Source organism: Cryptomeria japonica, chromosome 3 (genome assembly GCF_030272615.1).
Source record: "Cryptomeria japonica chromosome 3, Sugi_1.0, whole genome shotgun sequence".
Taxonomy (NCBI): Eukaryota; Viridiplantae; Streptophyta; class Pinopsida; order Cupressales; family Cupressaceae; genus Cryptomeria; species Cryptomeria japonica.
Window position 1 is genome coordinate 220,214,115 of NC_081407.1, and position 25,796 is coordinate 220,239,910.

The 25,796-nt window shown below is 36.1% G+C and overlaps 1 protein-coding gene across 13 annotated transcripts in view; it reads right to left on the reverse strand.

Moving 5' to 3' along the window:
• Positions 1-264: 264 nt before the first annotated feature.
• Positions 265-25,796, reverse strand: part of LOC131076027 (pentatricopeptide repeat-containing protein At3g49240, mitochondrial) — a 64,444-nt gene continuing 38,912 nt past the window's right edge. Inside the window, exons 3-6 of one of the 13 annotated variants that reach the window (XR_009113304.2) lie at positions 1,455-1,996; positions 1,243-1,309; positions 1,004-1,023; positions 265-679 (exon numbers count right to left, since the gene is read on the reverse strand). Coding sequence is in view for 2 of the 13 variants with exons in the window: in XM_058013048.2 (XP_057869031.2) it covers positions 1,519-1,996 (478 nt within the window). In the remaining 11 variants the exon portion in view is untranslated. Of the gene's footprint in view, positions 1,024-1,116; positions 1,997-25,796 lie in introns of those variants that run through there. The other 12 variants (XR_009113303.2, XR_009371959.1, XR_009113306.2 and 9 more) reach the window with 12 other exon arrangements.

The window sequence follows — 25,796 nt, forward strand, 5'->3', positions numbered from 1 at the left end:
TAGACAAAACAAAAATAAAAGGTAGTAACCAGAGAAAACACAACTTTAGAGTGAGTTGTCGAAAACATAACCTTAATTGGAAATTTTGAGATAACAATCACTTACAAGACCAAACAGCAAGTTTGATACAACCATCATCAATGCATATCAGGAAATTCCCAAAACTTTTCTTTTTCCAACCTACTGTTCAAATCTACGTTAAATATCTTACTATAGTATAAAATAAGGTAATCAGACGTATTATTGAAAACAAACAGAAATCCATAATCTGAATGAATAAATATCACTAGCATTTGCTCAAAGCAAAATCAACCTCAACAAAACTATTGACAGCCAATATGGTGAGCATGTCGAATCTGGAATGCAAATAACACACCAAGTGTGCTAGAGTATATACGGAAAATGACTACAATAAACTCGTGAACTCCCGATGCTCAAAATGAAAAATATTCTGCCATCGTAATGCCTGCCTTACATAATATATCAGAAAATAATGAATTGTCTTCATAATAATTTGACTAAATAGGGAACCTAATCTTCCATCAAGATTACAAGATATCCACCTATCTGAGACCCAAGCATTCAGGCATCCAACCTCTTATTTCCCTTGTTACAGCATAATCCGTCATGATTTGATAAACAATGCCAGCATCAATTTAGCATTTACAAAATCAGTGATCTGCACAACCTAATTTGCAATAGATATTGCCATTAACTGACCAGAAAAACCCTACTATCTCTGTGTTGCAATCTATAGATAAGAAAAGATGTGCACAGGACCATACAAAGTACATACATGGACAAAGAATTGCAAGTAAATGAGTAGCATGTAAGATGAATTTGCGCTTTGCAAGACATCCATTTGACATACCAATTGTGCTAAGATAACTATTTTGCAAAAGTAATTTAGACAGAAATATTGTTACCTAGAAATAAAATGTAGTACACTAAACCCATAAAAATATAGTATTTTCCCAAAGCACAAACCTAACACTGTAATTACCTTTTTTTTGTTTTCCACACCTTTGTTTACACATCAAATACACAGTACTCTAAAAGTTAGCAACCTTCAAAAAAATTTGAATAGAAGCATGTAGTCTCACATTGAAAACAATATAACCAACATCATTTGCATTTTATAAAATTTAAAAAAATTGCGTACTTCCCAAATATGTAATATAAGAATTCACTTAACCTTCAATATATTGAGATTACAAGCAAAAAGTTTCAGGGGAACATTACCATATGTGCACTGTTCGTGACAAAACCTTCAAGTTGAATTCCCATTACACTTATTCAATCAGGTCCCCTGCAGATTGTAAAATTTGTCATCTCTTCTAAACCTGCTCTAGCCTAGAAGATCATTAGACACTTCATGCAAATTAAATTCCAGAGCATCACTTCATTGTTATATTTGTAAAACATGCACCGTATGGAATTAACCTACAGAGTACCTCTCATCTTTGATTTCTCTTCGATGATTGAATTGAGTATTTATGTTTAGCAAACCCACCATTCCTACAATTTGAGCTGAGCCACAAGATCTTCACTCAAAAAGCCCATTTCTAAAAGGTTCTGGAAAAGCTTCTTGAGCTCCCCTTTTCTTCCTTCTCTGCTAAATCCCTCTCTTAATATGTTGTAAGTCCAAACATCAGGGTTCCGCCCTGCATCCACCATCCCATGGAAAAGCCTACTAGCTTCATCTAACTTCCCTTCATTGCACAAAGTAGTAAAAAATTTGTTATAGATAGTAACTTCTGGCTTAAAGCCAACTTGTGTCATTTTCCTAAATAATTTCAAAAACTCGTCTAGCTTGCTCATTTTAAGAAATCCATCAAACAACATTTCATATGTTTTATCATCCGGTTCACACTGCTTTTCCAACATCGCCTCAACCGCTTTCTGAACCTCTGCATGCTTACTTTGCAAGAAATAGGCATCCATCAGAGTGTTATATAACACAGCAGTTGGAGAACATCCCTTCTCCTGCATTGACCTGAAGCATGCAATCATTTCAGAACTCAGGATTGGAACTTCGTTTACAATTATGAAATATATAAACAACTCTTTTGATTTCATACAACATGAAATATAAACAACGTATACTCCAAAAACATTAAAATACAGAATTATTAACATTTAAAAATTGTATATTTATCGATTTATGTGAATTTTAGATTAACTTTTGCTCTAAAGTTTTTATGTGAATTTTAGATGAACTTTTGCTCTAAAGTTTTTAGAACATTTATGAGGTCTTACAGATTAACGAAGTTAATTTCAAAAATGAGAAAAAAAATAAAGAAATGGTCAAAATGTAAATACACACAATTTTGACCAAAAACTTGAAATTTCCATAAAAGCTTCTTTCCTAATATTTTAAGAAAAAAACACAAAATTTATTTGACAAACCTTATTTTGTGAATGGAAAGAAATTGTATTTTAGAATCTTAGATGAGTCTGAATTTAAAGAACATGGAAAAGACTTTACCTTTTGGGTGAGCTAAAAGGGCTTGACAACCAATTTCTGGGAATGTTGCTCCATAAAATGGAGAAGATCCTCTCTTCAAATGTCAAGGTTTTCTTTAAAAATGGCAGATCTGAAGGTGGGGGAAGGTTGGGTTTGTAAGCAAGCCATGGCCTCCTCTCCTTGTGAGCGTTTTGGATGTTGCATTGGGCATGGAACTATTTGATATAGTGGGAGGTAGACAGTATAAGCTTAGAGTATGTCTAGAATCATTCAATCAGAATTATCTACAGTATGTATATTCACTTCAATATGTTGTCTTTGGCTCTTGTCGGATTAAAGATTAAATAAAACATTTGGTCACTAGCATGCTCATTTGACTGGTTGATGCCTCCAACTTATAATTACCATAATCATATTGATTATCACAAGTCCTTCGGTGGAGGATACTCAGATGCTCCTCAATAACCCTGTAGCTGGTCTTCAAAATTTCAAAAGAGCCCACCATGTTGCTACTTGTATTCTCTGTGTATAGCAACTAGAATGCCCGTCTCATTCTAAGTGGAGTGGATTCACTTCATATCAAGATCAAAGACCTTACACAACCAGAGGTTCATCCACCATTGATATAGAGAGAGATCCTATAAAGTAGAATATATTAAACTTCCTCCTAGAATGGTTGGTTAGATCCAGGATTGGTCCTTAGCAGTAATAGTTAATGATGCTCTTTGTTCTATGAAGTAGAGGCTTAGAGAAACACCACATTGCTGACCTCCTGTCGTTATTCCTACTTATGTCTCTGTCAGCCCCATGTTTCCTTGAGGGATCTACCCTTACAAGACTATTTGCACTTAGCTTTTATTTTTCAGGTTAACCGTTTTAAGTTCACCTGAGTGTTATATTTTTGTTTCTTTAGTAATTTGTGTTTCCCCCGTGGGGTGTGTTATTAATATTGCATATCAACAGTCAGATGATAACCATAGGATAGAAACCAGAAACTCAGAGCAATGCTTTCATTAATGCCAAAATGTCTAGTACAATAATCATTCTCTGCCTCAGTGTCTCCAACAACAAGTACAAGAGCATATATAAAGACACGGTCGAGGGTTGCGGTTACCACCCGTGGGGAACCGTCGTGCAACGGACAACTACCCTCGACGACACAAACATACTTAACCAACGTAGCTTAACAAGTAGTACAAAGCCCATTTTACGACCAACAATTTGTAGTTGTGTTGTCTGTCCACCTTGGTACTTCTCTCCTATACCTGAATGTATTCTTCAAGTCCAATTAACCTACTTTGGGTCATCTATGAAGAGTAGAACATTCATAAATGATATAACTAGTTTGATAAAATGTGTAGGTTTGTATGATTATTTTTCGCATTCAATAACAATAGACCAAATTTGTCCTGTATAAGAGGATGAGCTCTGCAGAATCTATGACCAATGAATATTCCTAAAAAATAACCACCATGAAACTCTCTCACTTTTAGATAGAAAGGAATGTTGGAGACTTGTTGATCTGAGTAAGGATATTGGCAATGTGTATGTCGTCACTGATGTCAAAACTGATGTTTGCAGCCAATTCAGTTTGTTCCATTGATTGTGGTTGGTCCTGACCTATTCCATTTGGATTAAAGCACATGTTGATGGTGTGTTATCATTTTGTTGAGGCCAATCATGTGCTGGGTTGACCTGCAACCTATCTTGGTAATATAGTATTACGTTTTTGAGCTGACTTATGCTTTGTCACACGTTTCCCTTATTGAGTCCTATTTAGCCGACCTAATAGATGCTTTTGGATGCTGCAAAGGGTATATATGGAACGAATCAGTTGTGAATAGTGTTATAAGTGTGTTGATAAAAGAAATGTGTGAATATTTGCCTTGATGCGAAGTTTACGAATTCAGTGTGCATTACCAGCATTTAAGATGCTTCTTCCACAGCAGTTCACCTAGCATTATTCATTGTAAAGTTGTGATGTTTATGATATTGTATCTTGCCCTGAAGAAGTTATCTTCAGTCCACAAGTCCTTGTATCTTGCCCTAGGGCAGTGCACCTTAGACTACAAGTCCAAGTGGCAGTGAGCCTCCTTGGCAATGTGACTAAAACAGATATTCTAACACTTGTTTTATATATTGTAAGCTGATCCTCACCGTGGTTTTTCCCACATTGGGTTTTCCACGTAAAAATCTTGGTATCTTTGTGTGGTGCATGTTTTATTCTATTCTTCTGCAAAACTGGATTTAATGTTTTAAGGATCAACGAATAACTGAATTTAGTGTATGCTGATTCACACCCCCACCCACCCCTCCTCAGCATCCGGGTGTGTTCAACAAGGAAGACAAACAGATTGAACAGGTATTGAATCTTTCTAATCAAGACACAGAAAAGTTGAATGGTTGAAGTTGGGAAAACATGGGTAAAACTCTAGAGTCTAAAAATAAACTCTTCTTTTTAATTAAAGAATTTGATGGACATCATGTTGGAGTAAATAGATAATCACCTAATAACCAATTAATCATCAATTAATTATTAAGCCACTTTTACTTTATTCACTTAAGCTAAAACTAAGACTGCTTTCTCTATTATTAGACTAAGTTATTTTTAGGTCATGGTATCTCATTGCATTGGATGAGGACACTTGCCACAATCTAATGTAATCCTCACCTCGGGTTTCATCTAGGGTTTCTTTCTCCTTTTCATAAGGATTCATCTTTTATTGTAATCATTAATTCAAGCAATTGCATTAAGAAAATTCTCAAGTTGTTGAGAAAAACCTATCTTGCTTTGATCTTTGTGACAGGGAATTTGCTTGCAAGTGATTTCTAGAAGTTGTGGAATTCAGCCATTAACTCCAACATTGTATCAGAGCACCAAATCTACAACTTCCTATTCAAATTTTGAAGGATCCAGCCTTGAGTGTGATAACCCCGATTTGAGGAGAGGTCCTTCAGGCCTAAGCGGTGTTCTATAACACCCATTTTACCTTTTTGTCTTTATCAATTTTTAATAAATTGGAAATTTTAAACAAATAAAATTGTTTAAATTTCCTAAGTCGGATCTGGGCCGACTTTGCATCGTGTTTAGTTAATTAACTTAATTTTTAAAGATTGTTTTTATTTTTGTTTAGCCGACATCAACCACCTTAGCACAGCAAAAGCACCTATATATAGGCGTAATCGAAGGAGAATAAGGTATGCTTGATAATCAAATTGAATCGCCTGTGTGCATGAGCAGGGTTTGAGACGATCATCTCAGATTCCAAGCAAAGGTGGGAAGAAAATCCTACATTTGTGAATTCTGGTTACCAAGCGCTGATTTGACTTATTGCTGATTAGCTTGTCACCATTAATTGCAGAGGATCTGCCGCAACTATTAGGGAAAACATGGTGGAGTTGATTGCAGAGAGGTGGCGAGTAGAAATGCATCAACCAGGCTATAAGGAAGAGGCCCGAAGCAAAGGAAGATTAGGACGCCTAGCCAGTTGAATTCACAGCACCACTTCCAGGCGCTCTAAACATTAGTTACCATCATTCTGACATATTCTGTGAGTAGCAGATATGGTGGAGAGCATCTGATCCAAATACATCGATTGTCTGATATGGATTGGAGAAGTGTGAGCCAGGAGATCACATAGCCTTATTCCACAGTATGTCTGCGACACCTATGTAATAAGGGGAAATGCGATTTTGCAGACCAACTAAACCTCAACAGACTGATGCTAAGCTTCACATGGGTTGGGTAACATTCTGATTTGAATCACAGGTTCTGCCCGACCAATCTTGAAGGGATATTTTGTAATCTGAACATATTTCTGTATCTGGAATGAAGTATTTATGACAGTCAGAATGATAATATTTGTGGTTTGGGCATATTGAAGAAATCTAGAAACAATTGATGTTATATCTGCTATTAATTCTGATGGTGCCTTCTTAACTGGTTATATTTTTTTCTTTTAATTTATTGGTGTTATAGAAGTTATCAACAACATTAGAAAAAGGAGTCACCATGGGGGATAAGGAAGAGGAACCTTCCCAAGAATATATGAAAGAAATTAGAGAATCAATGGGAAAGATGGTTCAACTACTAGAAGGTTTGGGCCAGCAGCTAAGTAACAACAAGTCTGATCGAGACAACGAGGGTGAGAGTTTCTCAAATAAGGATGGGGCTATAGGAAAAGTGAAGAGTCCGATTTCAGCTAGCTCGAGGATCTTCAGGGCTAAATTCCTGGACAAGAGTACAGAGGTTAACATGAATAACATGAATGATGAGAAGCATGAGTCTGAGGAAGATGTAGAAAAGTTTTATCAGGTTTATTACGCCCTAAGTCCTGACATCCGTGCAGATTTGTCTTTAAGGGACTATTATGAAATGAAGAAGACAACAGGACATAGAAGGAAAGGATATGATGAGAGGAAAGATATCCAGCACTGCTTAGGTAAGATCACACTACCCAATTTCGATGGATCAAGCAGCATAACAGCAAGGTCATGGCTACAGAAATTCGATACATATTTCTCTTTGAATCCCATGCTTCAAGAGGAGGCCATTAAATTTGCTACACTGTATTTGGAGGGAGTAGCTCATTTATGGTGCTATCATGGAATAGTGACCCAAAGGCATGACTCAATTTCCACCATAGAAGGATCCAGTAAAAGGTTGATCAAGGATTTGATAGGACAGACCTGGAAGTTCATTTCAGAGATCTAGCACAATTGAAACAGAATGGCAAGGTGGAGGATTATGTAGCGGAATTCCAAAAACTTAGTGTCATGTTGCCTGATGTGATAGATAGGAGATTTATAGTACTCTTTGCTAAAGGGTTAGCTGAGCCCCTCAAAGGGTTACTCAAGGCCCTAAACCCTACAACTTTCCAGGAGGCCATCACAATAGCCCTAACTTAGAAGATTCGGTAGCAAGGGCCAGCTTCAGTAGTAAGAAGACAGCTCCATCTATGCCGCTCAAAAGGCCTTCTCAAAAGAAATAAAATACCTCCCAGGGTGCTGTTGTGACGTTTTCACACATCACCCCATTGCAAATGGGACCCCTAGTTTTTGCTTGCTAGTCCTAGGTGTTTTTGTTAGGCTTTGCGTTTTGTTAGCTTCGCAACGGTGTTTGTCTCACAATCTTGGCAATTGAGGAAAGGTAAGTCGTCTTGACAACCAAGGAATGCGATGGTCAATGCAAAAAATGATGATAGTCCGGAGATTTGTCAACAAAAGAGTGATCAATTTGAGAGTCTACATTCATGAGTGAGCTTTAGCACCAAATAGGAGGTGAAATTGTAGGTGAGTTTGCTTGGAATGTGAAAATTGTAAAATGTTGTCAAAATTTGTCGAGGTTGTAAAACGTTGTCAAGATTGAGGTGTGTTTATGCATGATGAGATTGAATTTCCGCCTTGTACAGGGTAATCTATGCGTGAGGTGAATTTTCACCATTGAAGGTGAAGTTTGGATTAGGAATGTATGTTCAAGTGTAAGTTTGTTTGTTCAATGTGTGCATTAGAGTAAACTCTGCCCCTTCAATGCATATACAATGTGAAATGCCACCTAGGTTTATGCATACACTCTAGCAATTTTCGCCTCTCTTAATGCATGATACCTAGCGAAATCCGCCTTGAATTCTTGTTCAATACATGAACAATGCTAAATGCTGCTTAGGTTTATGCATAAACAACCCTAATTTCCACTCACCAAAGCATGCACACTACAAATCTCCACTTCCCTATACATGAGCATAAGGAATCTCTGCCAAGGAATGCATAGGTATAAGCAATCTCTGCCCTGTTTGATGCATGCATTATGAGAGTTTCCGCCTTGCATTACATAGACACCTAAAAATCCCAACCAGCAGTGCATGACACCCCTTGAACTCCGCCCTACAATGCAAGGGCTGCTCTGATTTCCACCTAGGGCAGGTTAAATTTCCGATTTATATAAACCCCTAAAAAACCTGCAATACAATGCATGACTTGCTCTAAATTCCTATTTGCATTACATGAAGAGCAGTAAATCCTGAAAAGCAGTGTAGAGCAGATGTAAATTCTGGCTTCAAATGCATGGTAACTGTGAATTTCCGCCACATATAAGGGTGTGCGAAGGGTGAATAGGGCCAACCTAAAGGTGAGCCAATTTGTTTGAAATGTGAGTAGGCCAACCATCATTTGCAAGGTAAAACGTGTGGGAGAGGAGTACGGCTGAACCAAGTTATTGGGCCTCACAAGAGATGAAAATAATGATGCAGCGTGTGTAATAAGGCCGACTCAGTTTAAAGAAAGCATATGAAACATGGACAAAGGTGTATGAAACGTGTGAAGAAATGGAGCCTAGCCAACTCTCTCTTATGAAGTGATTAAAGTATATATAGGAGCAAGAATTCATATTTATTACTTCACAATTCAAATCCAAACATTAATTCATTAATTCAAGGAGCAAATCGAGGTATTAAGGGCATAGGTGATTCGAAATAAAGAGCAGAAATTGATTAATTTCATCAATAGTTTCTGATCATCATCAGCGACATTAGAGTTTTGAAAGATCAATTCAAGTAAGGAAGATGCCATGTGATGAAGAGTAAATGTGAAAATTATTTTCACAACTCAAACACCATTCACTCCTCCACCTACAGTTTGCAAAAGAGAGCAAAAGACATTGAAACAAGGCAGATAAAAGGAGAGAGACCAGAACTGTTGTAAAAACCAGAGCAGATTTTATTTCATTCATTAGCAATTTCTGTTTTGCATCATTAATAACAATCATTTCCAGATTTTAAAGCAATTTAACAAGAGTAATTTCCATATTTCAAGTACAAAGACAAACAATTTTAAATGCAATTTACAGATTTGAATTATTATAATTTTTCTTAATGTACTCTTTTGTAGGAACATTGCAAGCAAATGATAGTATGGAATCAAGTTCACAATATGGGAAAATTGCGAGGGAGCGTGAGGAGTGATGGGTGCAAAGAATGATGCATGAAGAAGAGACACTTCACATGGGGAAATCAAATCATGTGAAGGGGCCGATTGTGGAAGATTCAACAAGGCAAAGATGAAAGATGACAATGAAGGTGGAAAAGGAGCTACTCCAAGGAGGCCTTCACAGCATGAGAGAGAAACACTTCACAACTTAGGATGAAGAAATAAAGATGACAACATGCAAGAAGAAGCTAAGTTCAAGTCATGCAAAAGTGGAGATCAAAGTCAAGATCCAAGACCCAAGATAGATGAAGACTCTACCACATGGCGAACAACATACAACAAGAAGATCAACATTATGGAAGAGAAAATATAAGAGATGAAATGCTAAAGGAAGAGTAAGATTAACGGATTCGAGGAGAAGAAAGGTGATTCCACAATGTGAGGAAAGGAGACATTCATACTTAAGGATGAAAGGACTCTACAATGCAATGAAGAATAGTTCAACCAAATGGAGGATCGAGTTACACCAAGAGGCAAGATCAAGAACTAAGAAACGAAAAAAGATGCTACAAGAAGGAAGTCGTCCAAGTCAAGGATATCGTTTGCAAGTTGGTGAGAAGAAGAGACCGTGCAAATGGAGGATATACTTGAAATGACTACACATGAAGACTGAGCATTGGCATCATGAAGGCAACAAAAGATGAAGGTAGAATGCAAGAGCAAAAGACGAAATCAGTGAATGCATCTTGAGTAGATAGTTTCAAAAGAGTTAATCAAAGTTAGAAGATGATGCAATTTGGGAATATGACCCATCACATTCGTCAAAGGATTAAAGATGTTGAGCATCAAGAGATATGTATGTTGAGGTGGCGCCAACCAATCCGGTCATTCCAAGTCAGCATGTCCAAATTCAATGTACCAAACTCATCAACAAGCTACACATGTGGAAGGAACTGAATTCAATGTACTAAACCTTATTTCTCATTGGTCCAGATTCAAGAGAAGAACATGTGTCCAAAGCAATATAATTTTCTCATTGGTCAAAGAGGAGATAGTTATAACTAACCCTAATTAGGCTTTCATCATGTAATCTTGGCGATTGATTTGGACTAGATCCATGCCATTCATTTGTAATTGAGATGTCTATATAAGACTTGGCCTTTTCATTTGTAAGGAGTTAATAGATTAATAGTTGACAGCATTAGCAAGTAGAAGTAGAGTAGAAGGGAAGACAGAGATTGTTGCCAAGACTTGATGTAATAAACATACTACTTTCATAGAAGATATGATAGATTTTGTGTGTTATTTCAACATGTTTCATGGTTTCTACTTCTCAAGTTTCAATTCAAGTTTTAGAAAAAGTTCATTGATCTTAATGGACAAATGCGACGATATGTGATGAATTTCTTGGTTCATACTTTTTGTGGTTTGTTCATTGTAAGCTGCATTGTAAAGTTAGCTTGAGCCTAGTTATTGTTGCTATGTTCGATTATGGATATGTATTCAAGTTGCGCCAGTGTTGAGTATTTGGATGAATGTTTATGATATGAAAATCATTCACTACCTTTGGAGATCGCATCAGTTTTGTGTAGTTGTAATCATGACAAAGCAAAGCTTGGTTGAAGGAATTTGTCTATCTTAGCATAATCCACTATCATCATTGTTCTTAGGATTAGAATAGATTCTCTAAACCCTTTTCCTTTTGATATTTCTTTGTTTGAGAGAGATTAGTTTGCAAGTTCCAGCTGTGATTCATAAACGTAAGTCCCTTTGTGATACCAGCATATCACATCATTTCCTGACACTATCCAATTTGCATAGTCAAGACCTAACTATAGAAACCTTGGGTTTTGTTGATGTGTTTTTTAGACAACTCTAACACAGAATAAAATACCAAAGTATTTTACACCCTCTTGATCAAAATCACCTTAGATGCGAAATATATATATGGGTAAAAGTGGGCTGATAACTTTTTGGTTGTTTTATGTAATGTTGGATATATGTGCACAGAGGGATTGATATGTTTATGTGTCTACAATCGTACGTAATTTCCATGATTTCAAGCAATATAGGGAGCTATCCCCATAAATGATAGCACTTATCTTTTAAAAAAAATATATATATATATATATGATCAACTAAGACGACTACAAGGTTTCTAATATCAATTCTTGACGTGTAGGTAGCTCAACGGCAAATATGATTTTGTTGTATACAAAAAGGGACTTAAACAATTGTTCTAAAGACTTAAACTTATCATGAATGGGAGTAGGTCTGCCACAATTTTCAAATGACTTCTGATTTTGCAAGATGAGAACTTGATCTATTTTTAACAAAGATTCTAAAATAAAATGCAAAATGAAAGGGTTTAGAGAGTTCTATTCTAATCCTATCTTAAACCTATAATGCAAGAGATAGTGAATGACTCGATAAAATTCAACTAGGCTTAGTCTTGTCATACAATGAACAACTCAACACAAGCTTAGTGCAATCTTCTAAGGTATTCAATTGATATTCAAATCCTTACAACACGAACACCATCCATTCGGTCAATATCAATGTGCAAGTAAAATTGAAGTTAAGCTCAAATTAGATTCCAATTGACTACACAAGGCAAATTCACAATCAACAAATAGCTAGTGGTATGGATAAAACAAATTTCATATAGATTGATTCAACAATTTCCTTCGTTCAACTACAAAACACTTAAAACAAATTTGTAAACTAAATCTGGAGGTAAGAGAAGTTCAATGATTAAATTCAATTTGGCAGCATATAAGCAACAATTCTCAAAAATCTCTCTCTTACAAATGAGAGAAGGGGTTTAAATAGAGTCTCAAAATGAAACTAGGGGCCAAGATCATGCCAACATTGCCCTAATTAAGGTTTACATAAAAAAAGTGGAGTCACAAAACTCAAGAAATGAGGTCCAATGAAATGTCGCCTAGTCATCAAGCAAGTTGTCTTCTAGAAGAGTCCTTCCTTCATTCCTCTCTCAAGCTGCATATTCAACGAATCTAGACATAACTAAATTGAGCTCCTCCATTGTGACACTTGGCAATCCATCAAGATGCAATTCGATCACATCCAAGGCATCTAAGCAAGCATAAAAATGTTTTCCCAATTCGGTGTAAGCTTTTGCAAGTTGTCGATGTGGATCATGAAGGAAACCAAATCATTCAGCTGATTCTTCCTAATAGACTTCAACTCTTTGAAGTAAACAAACTTCATGTTTTCCTTCAATTATTCCACATTCAAAGTGTTGGACGTGTGGACATCTTGTCCCAACAACTCTTCAATTGTGCAAGGATCTTTGATTGTATCTCTTGGATCGATCCTTCCATCTCCACACACTCATTTTTTGCATGATAAAACATTGACTTCTTCATGGCCAAGGAACAATACCATCCATGGAAATCATACACATTACCTTCATGAACAACTCCCTCCTGGATCAATACAAATGTAGGAATCAGCTTCAGCGCCTTGAGGCGACGAATAGTCTTTTCTTGCACTAGTTGGAACTCTCCCCATGCTCCTTCCAAGTATTGTATCCTGCTTATGAGCAGGGTTGTTCTATCATAGGCTTGGATGAACTGGATTAGGAAGCCATCCACTTGCTTTGATATATCCTCTATCCATCTTCCAACCTCCTGGTATGTATTCCTCATCGCCTCATAATCATTAGGTGATCCATGAGAAAAATAGCAATAGGCGAAACAAATGTAGGATCCTCATGCCTTAGGGGATTTAACCCTTTAATATACTCCTTGAGTCTCCTGTTTTCCATCTCTAGCATTTCTTTCTTATCTTCAACTTTGTTCAATCATGCCTCAATTGCCTTGGCAGTATCATTTAGCTCTTGAAACTCTTGTTGCTTCGTAGTAGGTCCAAAGTCAATTAAGGTAACCTGATAGTCGATGGGAGTGATCACATCTCTAGTCTTGTCAACAATTGGGACAGCCACTTGCACAATACGTGAGTAATCGTAGAGAACTTCTTCGCCTTCTTTTTTTCTTTAGCCTCACCAATTCGGGCTAAGAACTCATCAATACCCTCAAGGGGTTGTGCCTCTATCACTTTCTTTTTCTCCATATTGCTCATCAAACAATCAAGAATTGTAGAAAATTCCATCCCATCTTCGAGTTGATGATCCTCATCAAGTCCTCTCAAGGCTGAAATAACCTCATCCTTTGCTCCCTTCTTACTCAAATTCACCACATCATCACCCAAATGGACCTCAAGCTGAATGGTAGGAGATCCCGGTTGTTGTTCTTCATCTTCATGTGGTGCTGATTGTACTAATGCATGTTCATCTTGATCATTCTCCGGTAGGATCTCCGTGTCAGAACCTTGCTCAAATTAATTATTATCCTTTGTCATATCATTCTCCTTCACGGATGAAGAGTTCATGGTAGATTGAGGTGTGTTAGACTCATGTTTCTTGTGTCTGGACTCCTGACTAACAATCTCCTTACCCTTCGCTTGTGTTCCTCCAGGCATACCTTTCCTTCTATTAGGAGCCTAACTCTCCTCATCATTATTTGTTCTTTATTGCTTATGGTCCTTTCATCATCATTGAGAGAGGACTCCTCACTCCTCATTCTCTCATAACTCAAGGTGGTCTTTTGTCTTCTTAGTTCATTTATTTGCTTGTCCACCCATTCCCTAGAGCAATCATTTAGTTCTCTTATCAAAATATTCAAACATACCAACTCAGGTTGCGACCAATTAGGTGATGGAATGGGCTTGTCCTTCTCCTTCGCATATTGCAGATGAATATGATTCCCAACATTCTTCAATTGATCAAGAAATGAGAAGAAGTTACACTTCCTCATGAAGTCCACTGACATCTGAGACCACATCTTTCTCCTTACTCCGAGCTCATCCGTAAGATTAGCCCAATAGTCCTCGATGTCAATCTTGTGTGTAAAGTTTTCTCCTTTAGCCGTTGAGATTCTCTAAAATGGATGAAATTGATTACTAGCTTTATAGATTCCAAGATGGAAGAACTCCATCTCTTCATTAACTGTCTCTTCTGCTATTGCAATGGGACATATCTCCATCATCTTCCCAAGCATGATAGGAAAAGTAACACCTTGCCTATGTTTCCCCTTCTGGATGCAATCAAACTCTATGAGCTGCCTCACTACCTCAAGTAACACCATCTTGTCGGTCGGATACCTAGGAAGCTTGTATGGTTCTGAAGTGAATCCTTGAATCCTTAGGTATGTGAAGGTAGGAAATTGAATATACCATGATCCGTACTTTTCAACTAATGACATTACCTCCTTGGACAATCGCCTATGCAATCCACCTTGCAGCAACCATGTGATGTACATGGTGAATGCATCGATCACCCTTCTAAATTGTTCCTTCACATGTAGGTGGAGTTGTGGATAACAATCATACACCTTGTATTGTCCGGGGCTGTTTCCAACTTCACCTTTGCATATCAATCCTTTGTATACAATTTGCCTTGCTAGCATGTAGACTAGGTAGAAAGTCATGTAGAAAGTCTCCATTCTCTCCAAAGTTCTCAATTGGATGTCTAGGTTGTCACTTATAATCTTTGCCCAGTTGATCATCATTGTTTCATCTTATCTCCTCAACGAAGTAGAACATCCACGTTTCAAATAGAGCTCCTTGAGGTGCCTCCATGATCCAGTTGAGTAGAAATATTAAGTCGCTATACTCCTCTTTGAACTCTGAGCATAGGAGTCGCTTAGGTAACTTGGAGTGGTGACGCCTCGCCTCGAGGACCCATTCATTATTGATGAGCATCATACATGCCTCAGATCATTTTTCAAACATAGCTTGAGCATCCTCTTTGGTTCTTGTTTGCATGTCCTAGTATCTAGGGATTCCAAAGGCCTCCCTTATTGACTCCCCGGCTAGTTATGCAAGCACCAACCCCTTAGGTGTTTTGATTGTTCTGGATTGTGGATTGTAGTGCCTTGCACATTCAACCATAAGCTCATTGCATTGTATAGATGGTGGGAAGCCAGCCACATGGTAGATTCCACTCTTCATGATGTCGACCGCCAAGGGAGAGGGTAGCTAGTTCTTTGTTCCAGACATTCTCCGCTTCATCCTCTTCCTATCTAGGTATTCCATGTTGGTATCTCCAACTTTCTTCCACTTGGAAGACATCTGCAACTCCAAAATGTATCCTTCAAGCACATTCTTCAATTGAGTCTTTCTTGCAGTTATCCCCACCTTTGACATGGTACTTGTACGAAGCTAGAAGTCAATAACCTTCAAAATAATCTTAATAACTAAATTTCAAGAAATGTTCTATGTTCTGATTTTTAAATGATTTTCAGATTAGGAGCTTTATAAAATCAGAAATTTAATATTATGTAACACAAATTCTGAAAACAATGGAGATCTTAATCAAAATCCAGATAATTCCTCCTCAATAAACCTGATTTTCAGATTTAGGTTAAGTCTGATTTTGATTTCTAAGTCGGGAAATGCCTCTCTAAACTTAATAAATGATTGATTTTGATGTCTAATATGCTGTTCCAGGCCTGATTTTCTAAGTTTGATGTCTGAATACACCTCTGCAATTAATGGCTGGAAATATTCATATTCATAGCGCCATCCTCATGGTTGAAGCGATCTGCCCATGCCTAGCTGGAAATCGCCACGTTTTGCCTGAATCAATGGCTGGAAGCAATGTTATGTGTCTCGGAAGGCGGCTGGAAATGTTATCTCAGTTCTGATAATGGTGTCTTCAACCAGCAATGGCGCCTTCTATGTTGTAGCTAACGCCTCCAATAATGGCGCACTTGATGCCTTGGGCATAAAATCACACCTTCCCAGCAATGGCAAACTTCAAACTTGCTCTTTGATCTCTCCAGGCGCTAAATCAGTCACTTAATGATATTATAATAGTCGCTGGCCTGGGTTTTTTATTCATCTTTTCACCTTTAACTTTCACCACACAATGCATGTGGGATAAAAAACACATTGACTCCCCCGGTGGAAAATCTCACTTCATAGGGACATTTAAGTTTAACTTTATGTTTACCTTTGTTTGTCCACCAAATGTAATGGTGGAAAATCGATCCCCTTGGGACTGATTTGTCCCCAAATTCCTTAAGTAATATTGATTTCCAGCCTTTGGTGGAAAATTGATCATCATCTGGACACATAAAATTCATCATTAATTCACTTTCCTTTGCACATTTCTCCTTACATTATCTCCTTTCTTCCTACGTGGGAGGCTAAAGGAGATATTTCTTTACTTAAAATTACTTTCTTTTTAAAAAAAGATAAAGATTCCCCTTTATATTATTTTATATTTAAGTAAAATGATATATTTTTTTCAGATTTGTAATTAAAATTATATATTTAATTTAATTACAATAAATAAAATATTAGATAACTTCCCAAATGAAATAAGTAATTTCAATATTAGAATAATTCAATAAAATAATGTTTTAATCAAAATAAATCTAAAATAAATATATACAAATATATATTGATATTATAAATATCTTTCAAATAAATTTATGTACATTTTAATATTGGAAATAAAATAATAATTTAGTCAATAATAATATCTTATTATTTTTGACTAAATAATTAATAGTATAGATATTGAAAAACATTTTAATTATCATAATAGTGTAATATTTAATAAATAACAAATATTTTAATTACAATTCAATGTTTATAGATAAAATATTTATTAATAAAGATTGTTAAATAATAATTAATGAAATTATTAATAAATAAATAAGTAGTAAATAGGGTTGTGACCCTCAGGATGCTCAAGACACCTTTTTCCAACACCTATCTTTCAGCTTTTGTTTCATATTAGCCATGTGTTTCTCTTGCCATTCATCATTTTCGAGTGATTCGTCTAGACATTAGTGCACCCCACAGTCATTTGCACACCATGGCATCTCAACGTTCAAATGTCAGTTTTGAGTGCTTTGACACTTGTCACCTACATTGGTTGATGGAAACAGCTCAAAATCTTCTAAACGGCTTACCACCCTCTTCTCTCCCTCCTGTTATCTCTTTTAAATCTATCCCTTCAATCATGCAATCTCTTCGGCTCTCTGGATCTCTTTGGATTCTTTTAGCAATCTCTCTAGCTCTCTTGGCTTTGGCAGCTTTCTCTTGCTCTCTCTCATTTTCTACAGCATTCTCAACCTCTCACACTACTCTTTGCATCTCTCTTAGCTTTCTCAAGCCTTGCAGGTAATATCTTCCTCACGTCTTTGAGCATCTTGGGATTTATCACATCCTTTGATTATTTGATCATTATCAATCTATCTATTTATCTTTCTGATCTATCTATCTATCTGGTTGCTCGTGGAGGTGGAGATACCAAAGTGGGGGTTTGACTAAGGCAAACCCCTATATAGCCCCAACAATTTTCCTCTTTTGTATGTGTGCAAGTTTCTTGATAGCAGTCAACCGCACGGAGGTTTGTTGTATTTATTGATTTTGTTCCTCTCATTCATTCCCTTAAATCTTGTAATTTATTGTATTCTTTTATCTCTATATTTACTATTACATTTCTAACTCCTAGGTTTAACAAGTCATTTGAAACACATAGTTTGGCTTTTGTGTTTCTGAGTCTTTTCTGTTTGCGGTCCATACAAGACTACAGCACATTGCGTAGACGACTGTGCATCGCACTGAAGTTCTTGATCGAGACGCTCAAATCCGAACCAAAGACTCTTTGTCGTTTGCTCTTTCCATTTCTGTAATTAGATATCTTCACCAATTTCACTAGTTGGAGATATCTGAATGTATGTTGTGAAATTGGCTCTCAAGAGAACCTAGTCCTTCCCTTCGCGAGATCACTTTTGCACTATTACACACTCTATCTTCAACAATCCGCACCATAGATGCTCAAAGCCAGCCAGTTCGTTTCAAATAATGAAACGCATTCAGCATAACTATTAATATATTTATTTTTTATTTATATATTCAAACTTCAAGTAATAATCCTTATTTATTAGACAAAAATTAAAAGAAATAATATCATAATTACAATAATTTTTTAGTAATAAATTTTAAAAAAAGGTATATAAATTTAAATCTTTGACTTTTATTATTCAATTATCGTTTTTCGAACTTCTTGTAGAGATTATAATGGTAGTCAATACTAATTCCATTGGTCAACCCACCTTCAAAACCAACCTAAGTTCACCTTTGTAGAGGCATGTGCAAGTGATACAACAAATTTGAGGTAGTGGAACATTTGTTTAGATATGCAGTGTCTATAATCATAAATATACTAGCTCATACAATTGAAAAAAAGCCCATTTTTTTGCCCTTTCCAACATGGAAATTAAAGCATGTCTAGGAAAGACTACTAAAGGTGTGCCACTTCGTCAAATAGTAAAATATATTAGAGAGCAAGAGAAAGAAAATGCAAGAATTGCTTGTAGCGTAAACCATCCTTTGAGGAGAGGTAGGGGATCATGGAGGTCCCTCTCTTCTCCATCTCACAATGTCTTCCCTAATATTGTAATAAAGAGCCACCCATTTTTGGGTAGGAACAAAAAAGAGCTTACTAATGTGAAGAGAATGAGGGAACCAATTGAGAAAGCATTTCAACATGATGCTAGAGAGATCACAAATTAAACCATTGCAACATGTCTCTATCTAAACGGATTGTCCTTCAATGTTGTTCAATCACTATATGCAAGATATGTTGAGAAATGTAAATGAAGCTCCACAAAGGTATATAAGGCCAAGCTATGAGAAGGTGTGCAACACGTTACTAGCAATGGAGGTAAAAAATATAGACACTTCATTGGCTCTCATTAAGAATTCATGGAAACAAACTAGGGCATCCATTTTTCTTGATGGATGCAAGGATGCAAAAAATCAATCATTAATCAATGTGTTTGCAATGTCCCCAAAGGAGCAATGTCTTTTAAAACAATGGATTGTGAAGAACAAGTGAAGGCTGCACAATTTATTGTTGACATTCTTATGTAGTGCAAATAAAAAGTGGATCTTCAAAATGTTGTCCTACTAACAAAAAATGCAAAGAATTGTATAGCAGCAAATATGCTAGTTGAAACACAATTTTCACATATATTTTAGACTACTTGTGATGTCCAGTTGCTCAACCTCATGCTAAAAAAGTTGACCTTCAAAATAAATTGGATCAAACAAATCTATGCTAAGGTTGAAGAAATCCAAATGTTCTTCACAAGCCACCACATGTCATAGGCCATTTTAAGATCATACTCACAACTGCAGTCGTTGAAGGTAATTGAAACAATTCAATTTTAAAATTTTACATTTCACTTCAATAATTACAAAATTAATTAAAAAAAAAAATTTAAAATTTAAGTATGCTTTTTTCTTTGTTTGTTCAATTTTAATCATCTTGAGACAACTTGTGAAGGTGCAAGAGTTACTTTCTAGCATGGTCACAAGCCAAAGTTGGTCCCTATGGAAGCAATCCAATAGTGAGAGACCAACAAATGTAAAGCAAATGATCCTAGTTGACACTTGGTGGGGTTGAGTTAAATATTTTCTTAGTTTCATTGAGCCTATTGGTGCTCAAATCAACAGATTGCAAAATTCTATGAGTATGCTTTGCTCAAAGATCAAATCTTCCAATTGATTTGGCCAACTAACAGAGTGAACCTTTTAAGGTTGCTAACTCCCTCACTTCAGGCTCAGCAGAACCTAGGTGGGTGTACCTACTCACCAACTGATCTTCTTACTTGGTGCTTTTTATAGCAGATTTGTATATTGTATTTTCTACCTCTGTTGTTTATCTCAAAGTGGCATTTGTCTTTGGGATAAACTATCTTTCAATTATCTGATTTCTCCTACTCTGGTTCCTATTGTCTGATTTCTGAACTATCCTTCCTTCTAACTTCTACTTATATCTCTTACAAACATAAAAATGAAATTGAAAAATGTGGATAAGTGATTTGAATTGAAATTTATGTGTAATTAGACCAGTGCCTTATTTCTTTTGGGCAATAGAGTCATTCGTTTGCAAACCCTATGTATAACTCTAAAAGACAAAATTTAAATCATCCCTTGGATGGATCTGTCAATTACCTAACCCTAAAAGTTACAATTAGATGTCTTCAATTACTGTTAGTCTGATTGAATTTAACTCTCACAGAAAGACCAATCAAAATAAAATGCAAATAGCCGCCTTTTGTCTCAGATGCACTCTATATTTTTCTAACTTGCAATTACAACATAAAATCTTCACACAAGGATTTAAGATAACAACCACTTGCTTCAAATGGTTATGACGGAGAACTAATCTGAAGAGAAATTTACTATAGCACAATAGAGAAGAAGGAACATTGACTGAAATTTATTTATTTTTGTCTGATGATATTTTACAAAACTTTTTTTTTATACATTACAATTGATTCTCCCCCTCCTTTCATCTTTTAATGTTTTACATATAAATATCACATATTAGGGTTACATCCCTTCAATTCATTCCTCATGTCTTCTAGTTTGGCGCCTTTCTAATTTGTAGTCGCTACAAGAAATTGTCTGTCATTCACGTCATTTTGGGATAGGTTATACCGATAAGTAACCACCAGCTTGATTTTAATCTTCGAGTTACCTATGTCCAATACATCTTAGGAAGTGCTCATCGAGATTGTTTTAACTATCGGCATACCAATAAACACTATATGCCAGACTTCACAAGTTATCCCGATGAAGATCTTCACCTTTGATTCTACCTTTCGCTGTAAGTTATTCCGATAGAGGTATTCAGTTGAGAGTGTGTTGTCAAAGTAGTTGTTCCAATGTCACTTCATATACTCCCTTTCGGAATAGGTGGTACTATTGGGTTATAGATAATCCATTATCCCGATCTCAATAGTTATACCGATAAGGATTCCTTCTCCATTTTCCTTCTATTGCCATAGGTTTCCTTGATATCATTCTATCTATTTATCATCGGGATAGTTCTAACGATCGGAATCTTGTTGATGTGTTATTCTGACTTCATAAGTTATTCCAATGGACATACATAATGCATTCTCTTGTATTTTCTTTTGTCGGGATAACTTTTTGGACTTACCCCGATCTCATATACTATTCCAACAAGACTTGTATCGGCATGATGTATCCCGAAATGTGTGCGTCGGGATAGTTTACTCTATCGGTATTGCAAAATACCGTTTGTCCACCTTTGATGGCTATTTTGATAGACATCCACATGCTTGGTTCGGTATAGCTATACCAAAATGGCAATATCGGGATAGTTTGTTCTATCGGAATCACATAGAGTAGTTATTCCAACAGGCAATCAAAACTTCATGTTTGTCATTGCTATCTCGATGCCCATGTCCAGCACTGATTTATTGGATCGGGTTAGCTATCCCAATATCAGTATTTAACATTGATTTATCAAATCGGAATAGCTATTTCGATATAGTCATGAAATGTTTGCTTATTGAGGATATCTTACTAATTTTTCTTGGATTTATCAAAAACTTTTTACATATCATTAGGGCATAATGGAGACAATATGTGGGATTCTATGCTAGGTAAAAGAAAACTTTTGTAGCTTCAACATTTCACCAGTTTAAACACAAACTTGGTGATCATGTCAAGGGCATTGTTATGAAAATTTAAGGTTCCAACAATGGCTCTATCTGGGGATGTATGCCCCCTGCGGGCATAGCAAGAATCCAGCTATCTCTGGTGTAAGCAAACCATGTGCCAATCACATCTCTTTTGCAAATTAAATCAACACTGCATCTGGTGACCCTAGGCCCCAAAAATCTGAACACTGATTTTTTCCTGGATCAGATACCTGGTTTTCATCATATACTATCATGCCAGCCTGGTACATACTATTGTGCAATCTCATTCCATCATAAAGCCTATCAATTGTCATCTTTCCATGTTTGCCATATATGTTATAATGTCTTTTGTTGTCATCTCCATATTCCATCATAGAATCATGGTAAGGATCTTTTGAACTATTTTCTTTTCCTTTCTTCATCACAAGGGACCTCAAACTTTGATAAACTATCATACCCTCATGTCTATGAAAATCTACCTTTTGGAATTGTCCCTGATTTACATATTTTTCACTACCGGTCCCTATCTTCTAGGCATCTTGCACATTATCTGTCTAACCATGGTTTTCACATTTTATTCTATCTTTAGGTAAAATTATTTTAGGAGTATCATCATTAGGACTTGAAGAATAATTATTTTCCTCCTCTAGTACTGCTTCACAATACACCTTGTTATTGCCATAAAAAATTTGGAAGTCATTTTTGGATAGAGTTACCTCTATGTGATGATCATATTGCATACCCTTGTTTGATGTACCTTCTTCCTGAAACTCCTTTTCCTATATGGGTTTTTTATCACATGATTTCACCACAATATCACCCATGTTATTTCCACACATCTGTATTGTCCATACTGTCTGAAAATTTTTCCTTTTCATACAACAGATTTGGGAACACATAGAGGTCTTTATCAGGTACACTATGCCAGTATATCATTTCATCATCGCTATCTATATCATTATAAAGAGGATTTGTAAAAATTTGAAAATGATCTTATACTCGTATGACTCTTCCATTTGTCGGTCATCATATGTGCTCTCATTGTCATTAATGTATTTATTAGAGAAATAGGACTCGTGACAAAGTTTTTTCCAAATTACAATCATCCTTTGTCATGTCATCATCCAACTGATTTGGAAAAAAATTGAAGCTTTCCAAGTGTATGTGCACATTCTATCCACTGTCCATGACACACCTCTTTTGCCTTTGTTGCATTTCTCTGATACTCTCTATCCAAAAGATCTGAAGTTTGTTTACTACAAAGTGAATATTCTTCTTCTATATTTGTTACTGATACATGCCTATGTGTATGGATGCTTCCTCACTTCCCTCATAACTAGGGTATTCCTCTTCATCAATTAAATCATTGTAGATCTCACATTTCGATGAATCAATCGTTTGTTCACTGTCAGATAAGTATGCTTCTTCACATGGAGACCATTCCTCATCATCAATGTTAGCAACAATTTCTTCAAGTTCTGACTCCCAATCGTGAATATCATCAATTGTTTCCTCATCGAATGGACCTTCCAAAGGGATAACTGATTCTCCTATATATTCGTCTTCATTTGCATCTCTTATGTTGATGTTACTCTTCTCACGCACATCATGTAGTGCCCTGTTCATCTCCATAGCAACCGAACATGCTAATTGCAAACTATCAGGTCCGCATTCCCTCATGAGTAATTCCATAAGTGTAGATATATTAGGCCTTATATCATCAGGTATTTGCAAATAAGTTGTCATAATTCTACCAATTAATCTTTTTATAGATTCACCTTCCTTTCTCCTTATGAAATTTTTTCCTTTTCATACAACAGATTTGGGAACACACAGAGGTCTTTATCGGGTACACTATGCCAGTATATCATTTCATCATCGCTATCTATATCATTATAAAGAGGATTTGTAAAAATTTGAAAATGATCTTAATACTCATATGACTCTTCCATTTGCCGGTCATCATATGTGCTCTCACTGTCATTAATGTATTTATTAGAGAAATAGGAGGACTCATCACATAAAGTTTTTTCCAAATTACAGCCATCCTCTGTCATGTCATCATCCAACTGATTTGAAAAAAAATTGAAGCTTTCCAGGTGTATGTGCACATTCTATCCACTGTCCATGACACACCTCTTTTGCCTTTGCTGCATTTCTCTGATACTCTCTATCCAAAAGATCTGAAATTTGTTTACTACAAAATGAATATTCTTCTTCTAAATTTGTTACTGATACATGCCTATGTTTCTGGCAAAGTGTCCTCATGGCTTTCAGGTATGGATGCTTCCTCACTTCCCTCATAACTGGGGTATTCCTCTTCATCAATTAAATCATTGTAGTTCTCACATTTCGATGAATCAATCGTTTGTTCACTGTCAAATAAGTATGCTTCTTCACATGGAGACCATTCCTCATCATCAATGTTAGCAACAATTTCTTCAGGTTCTGACTCCCAATCGTGAATATCATCAATTGTTTCCTCATCGAATGGGCCTTCCAAAGGGATAACTGATTCTCCTATATATTCATCTTCATTTGCATCTCTTATGTTGATGTTACTCTTCTCACGCACCTCATGTAGTGCCCTGTTCATCTCCATAGCAACCCAACATGCTAATTGCAAACTATCAAATCCGCATTCCCTCATGAGTAATTATGTAAGTGTAGATATATTAGGCCTTATATCATCAGGTATTTGCAAATAAGTTGTCATTATTCTACCAATTAATCTTTTTATAGATTCACCTTCCTTTCTCCTTATGAATTTTTTTCCTTTTCATACAACAGATTTGGGAACACATAGAGGTCTTTATCCGGTACACTATGCCAGTATATCATTTCATCATCGCTATCTATATCATTACAAAGAGGATTTGTAAAAATTTGAAAATGATCTTTATACTCATATGACTTCCATTTGTCGGTCATCATATGTGCTCTCACCGTCTTTAATGTATTTATTAGAGAAATAGGAAGTCTCATCACATAAAGTTTTTTCCAAATTACAGCCATCCTTTGTCATGTCATCATCCAATTGATTTGAAAAAAAATTGAAGCTTTCCAGGTGTATGTGCACATTCTATCCACTGTCCATTACACACCTCTTTTGCCTTTGCTGCATTTCTTTGATACTCTCTATCCAAAAGATCTGAAATTTGTTTACTAAAAAGTGAATATTCTTCTTCTAAATTTGTTACTGATACATGCCTATGTTTCTAGCAAAGTGTCCTCATGGTTTTCAGGTATGGATGCTTCCTCACTTACCTCATAACTGGGGTGTTCCTCTTCATCAATTAAATCATTGTAGTTCTCACATTTCGATGAATCAATCGTTTGTTCACAGTCAGATAAGTATGCTTCTTCACATAGAGACCATTCCTCATCATCAATGTTAGCAACAATTTCTTCAGGTTCTGACTCCCAATCGTGAATATCATCAATCGTTTCCTCATCGAATGGGCCTTCCAAAGGGATAACTGATTCTCCTATATATTCGTCTTCATTTGCATCTCTTATGTTGATGTTACTCTTCTCACGCACGTCATGTAGTGCCTTGTTCATCTCCATAGCAACCAAACATGCTAATTGCAAATTATCAGGTATTTGCAAATAAGTTGTCATAATCCTACCAATTAATCTTTTTTAGATTCACCTTCCTTTCTCCTTATGTTGAAGAATGCATTAATATGTACCTAAGGATCAATATAATGATTTGTTTGAATCTGATTATGGAATGTAAAACATTGTGGAGAATGGACTGAGGGATTGATGACAAATACATTTTCTTCAATGACGCCATAGAATTCCTTTACGAACCACCATTCAAGTTCCTCCCATGA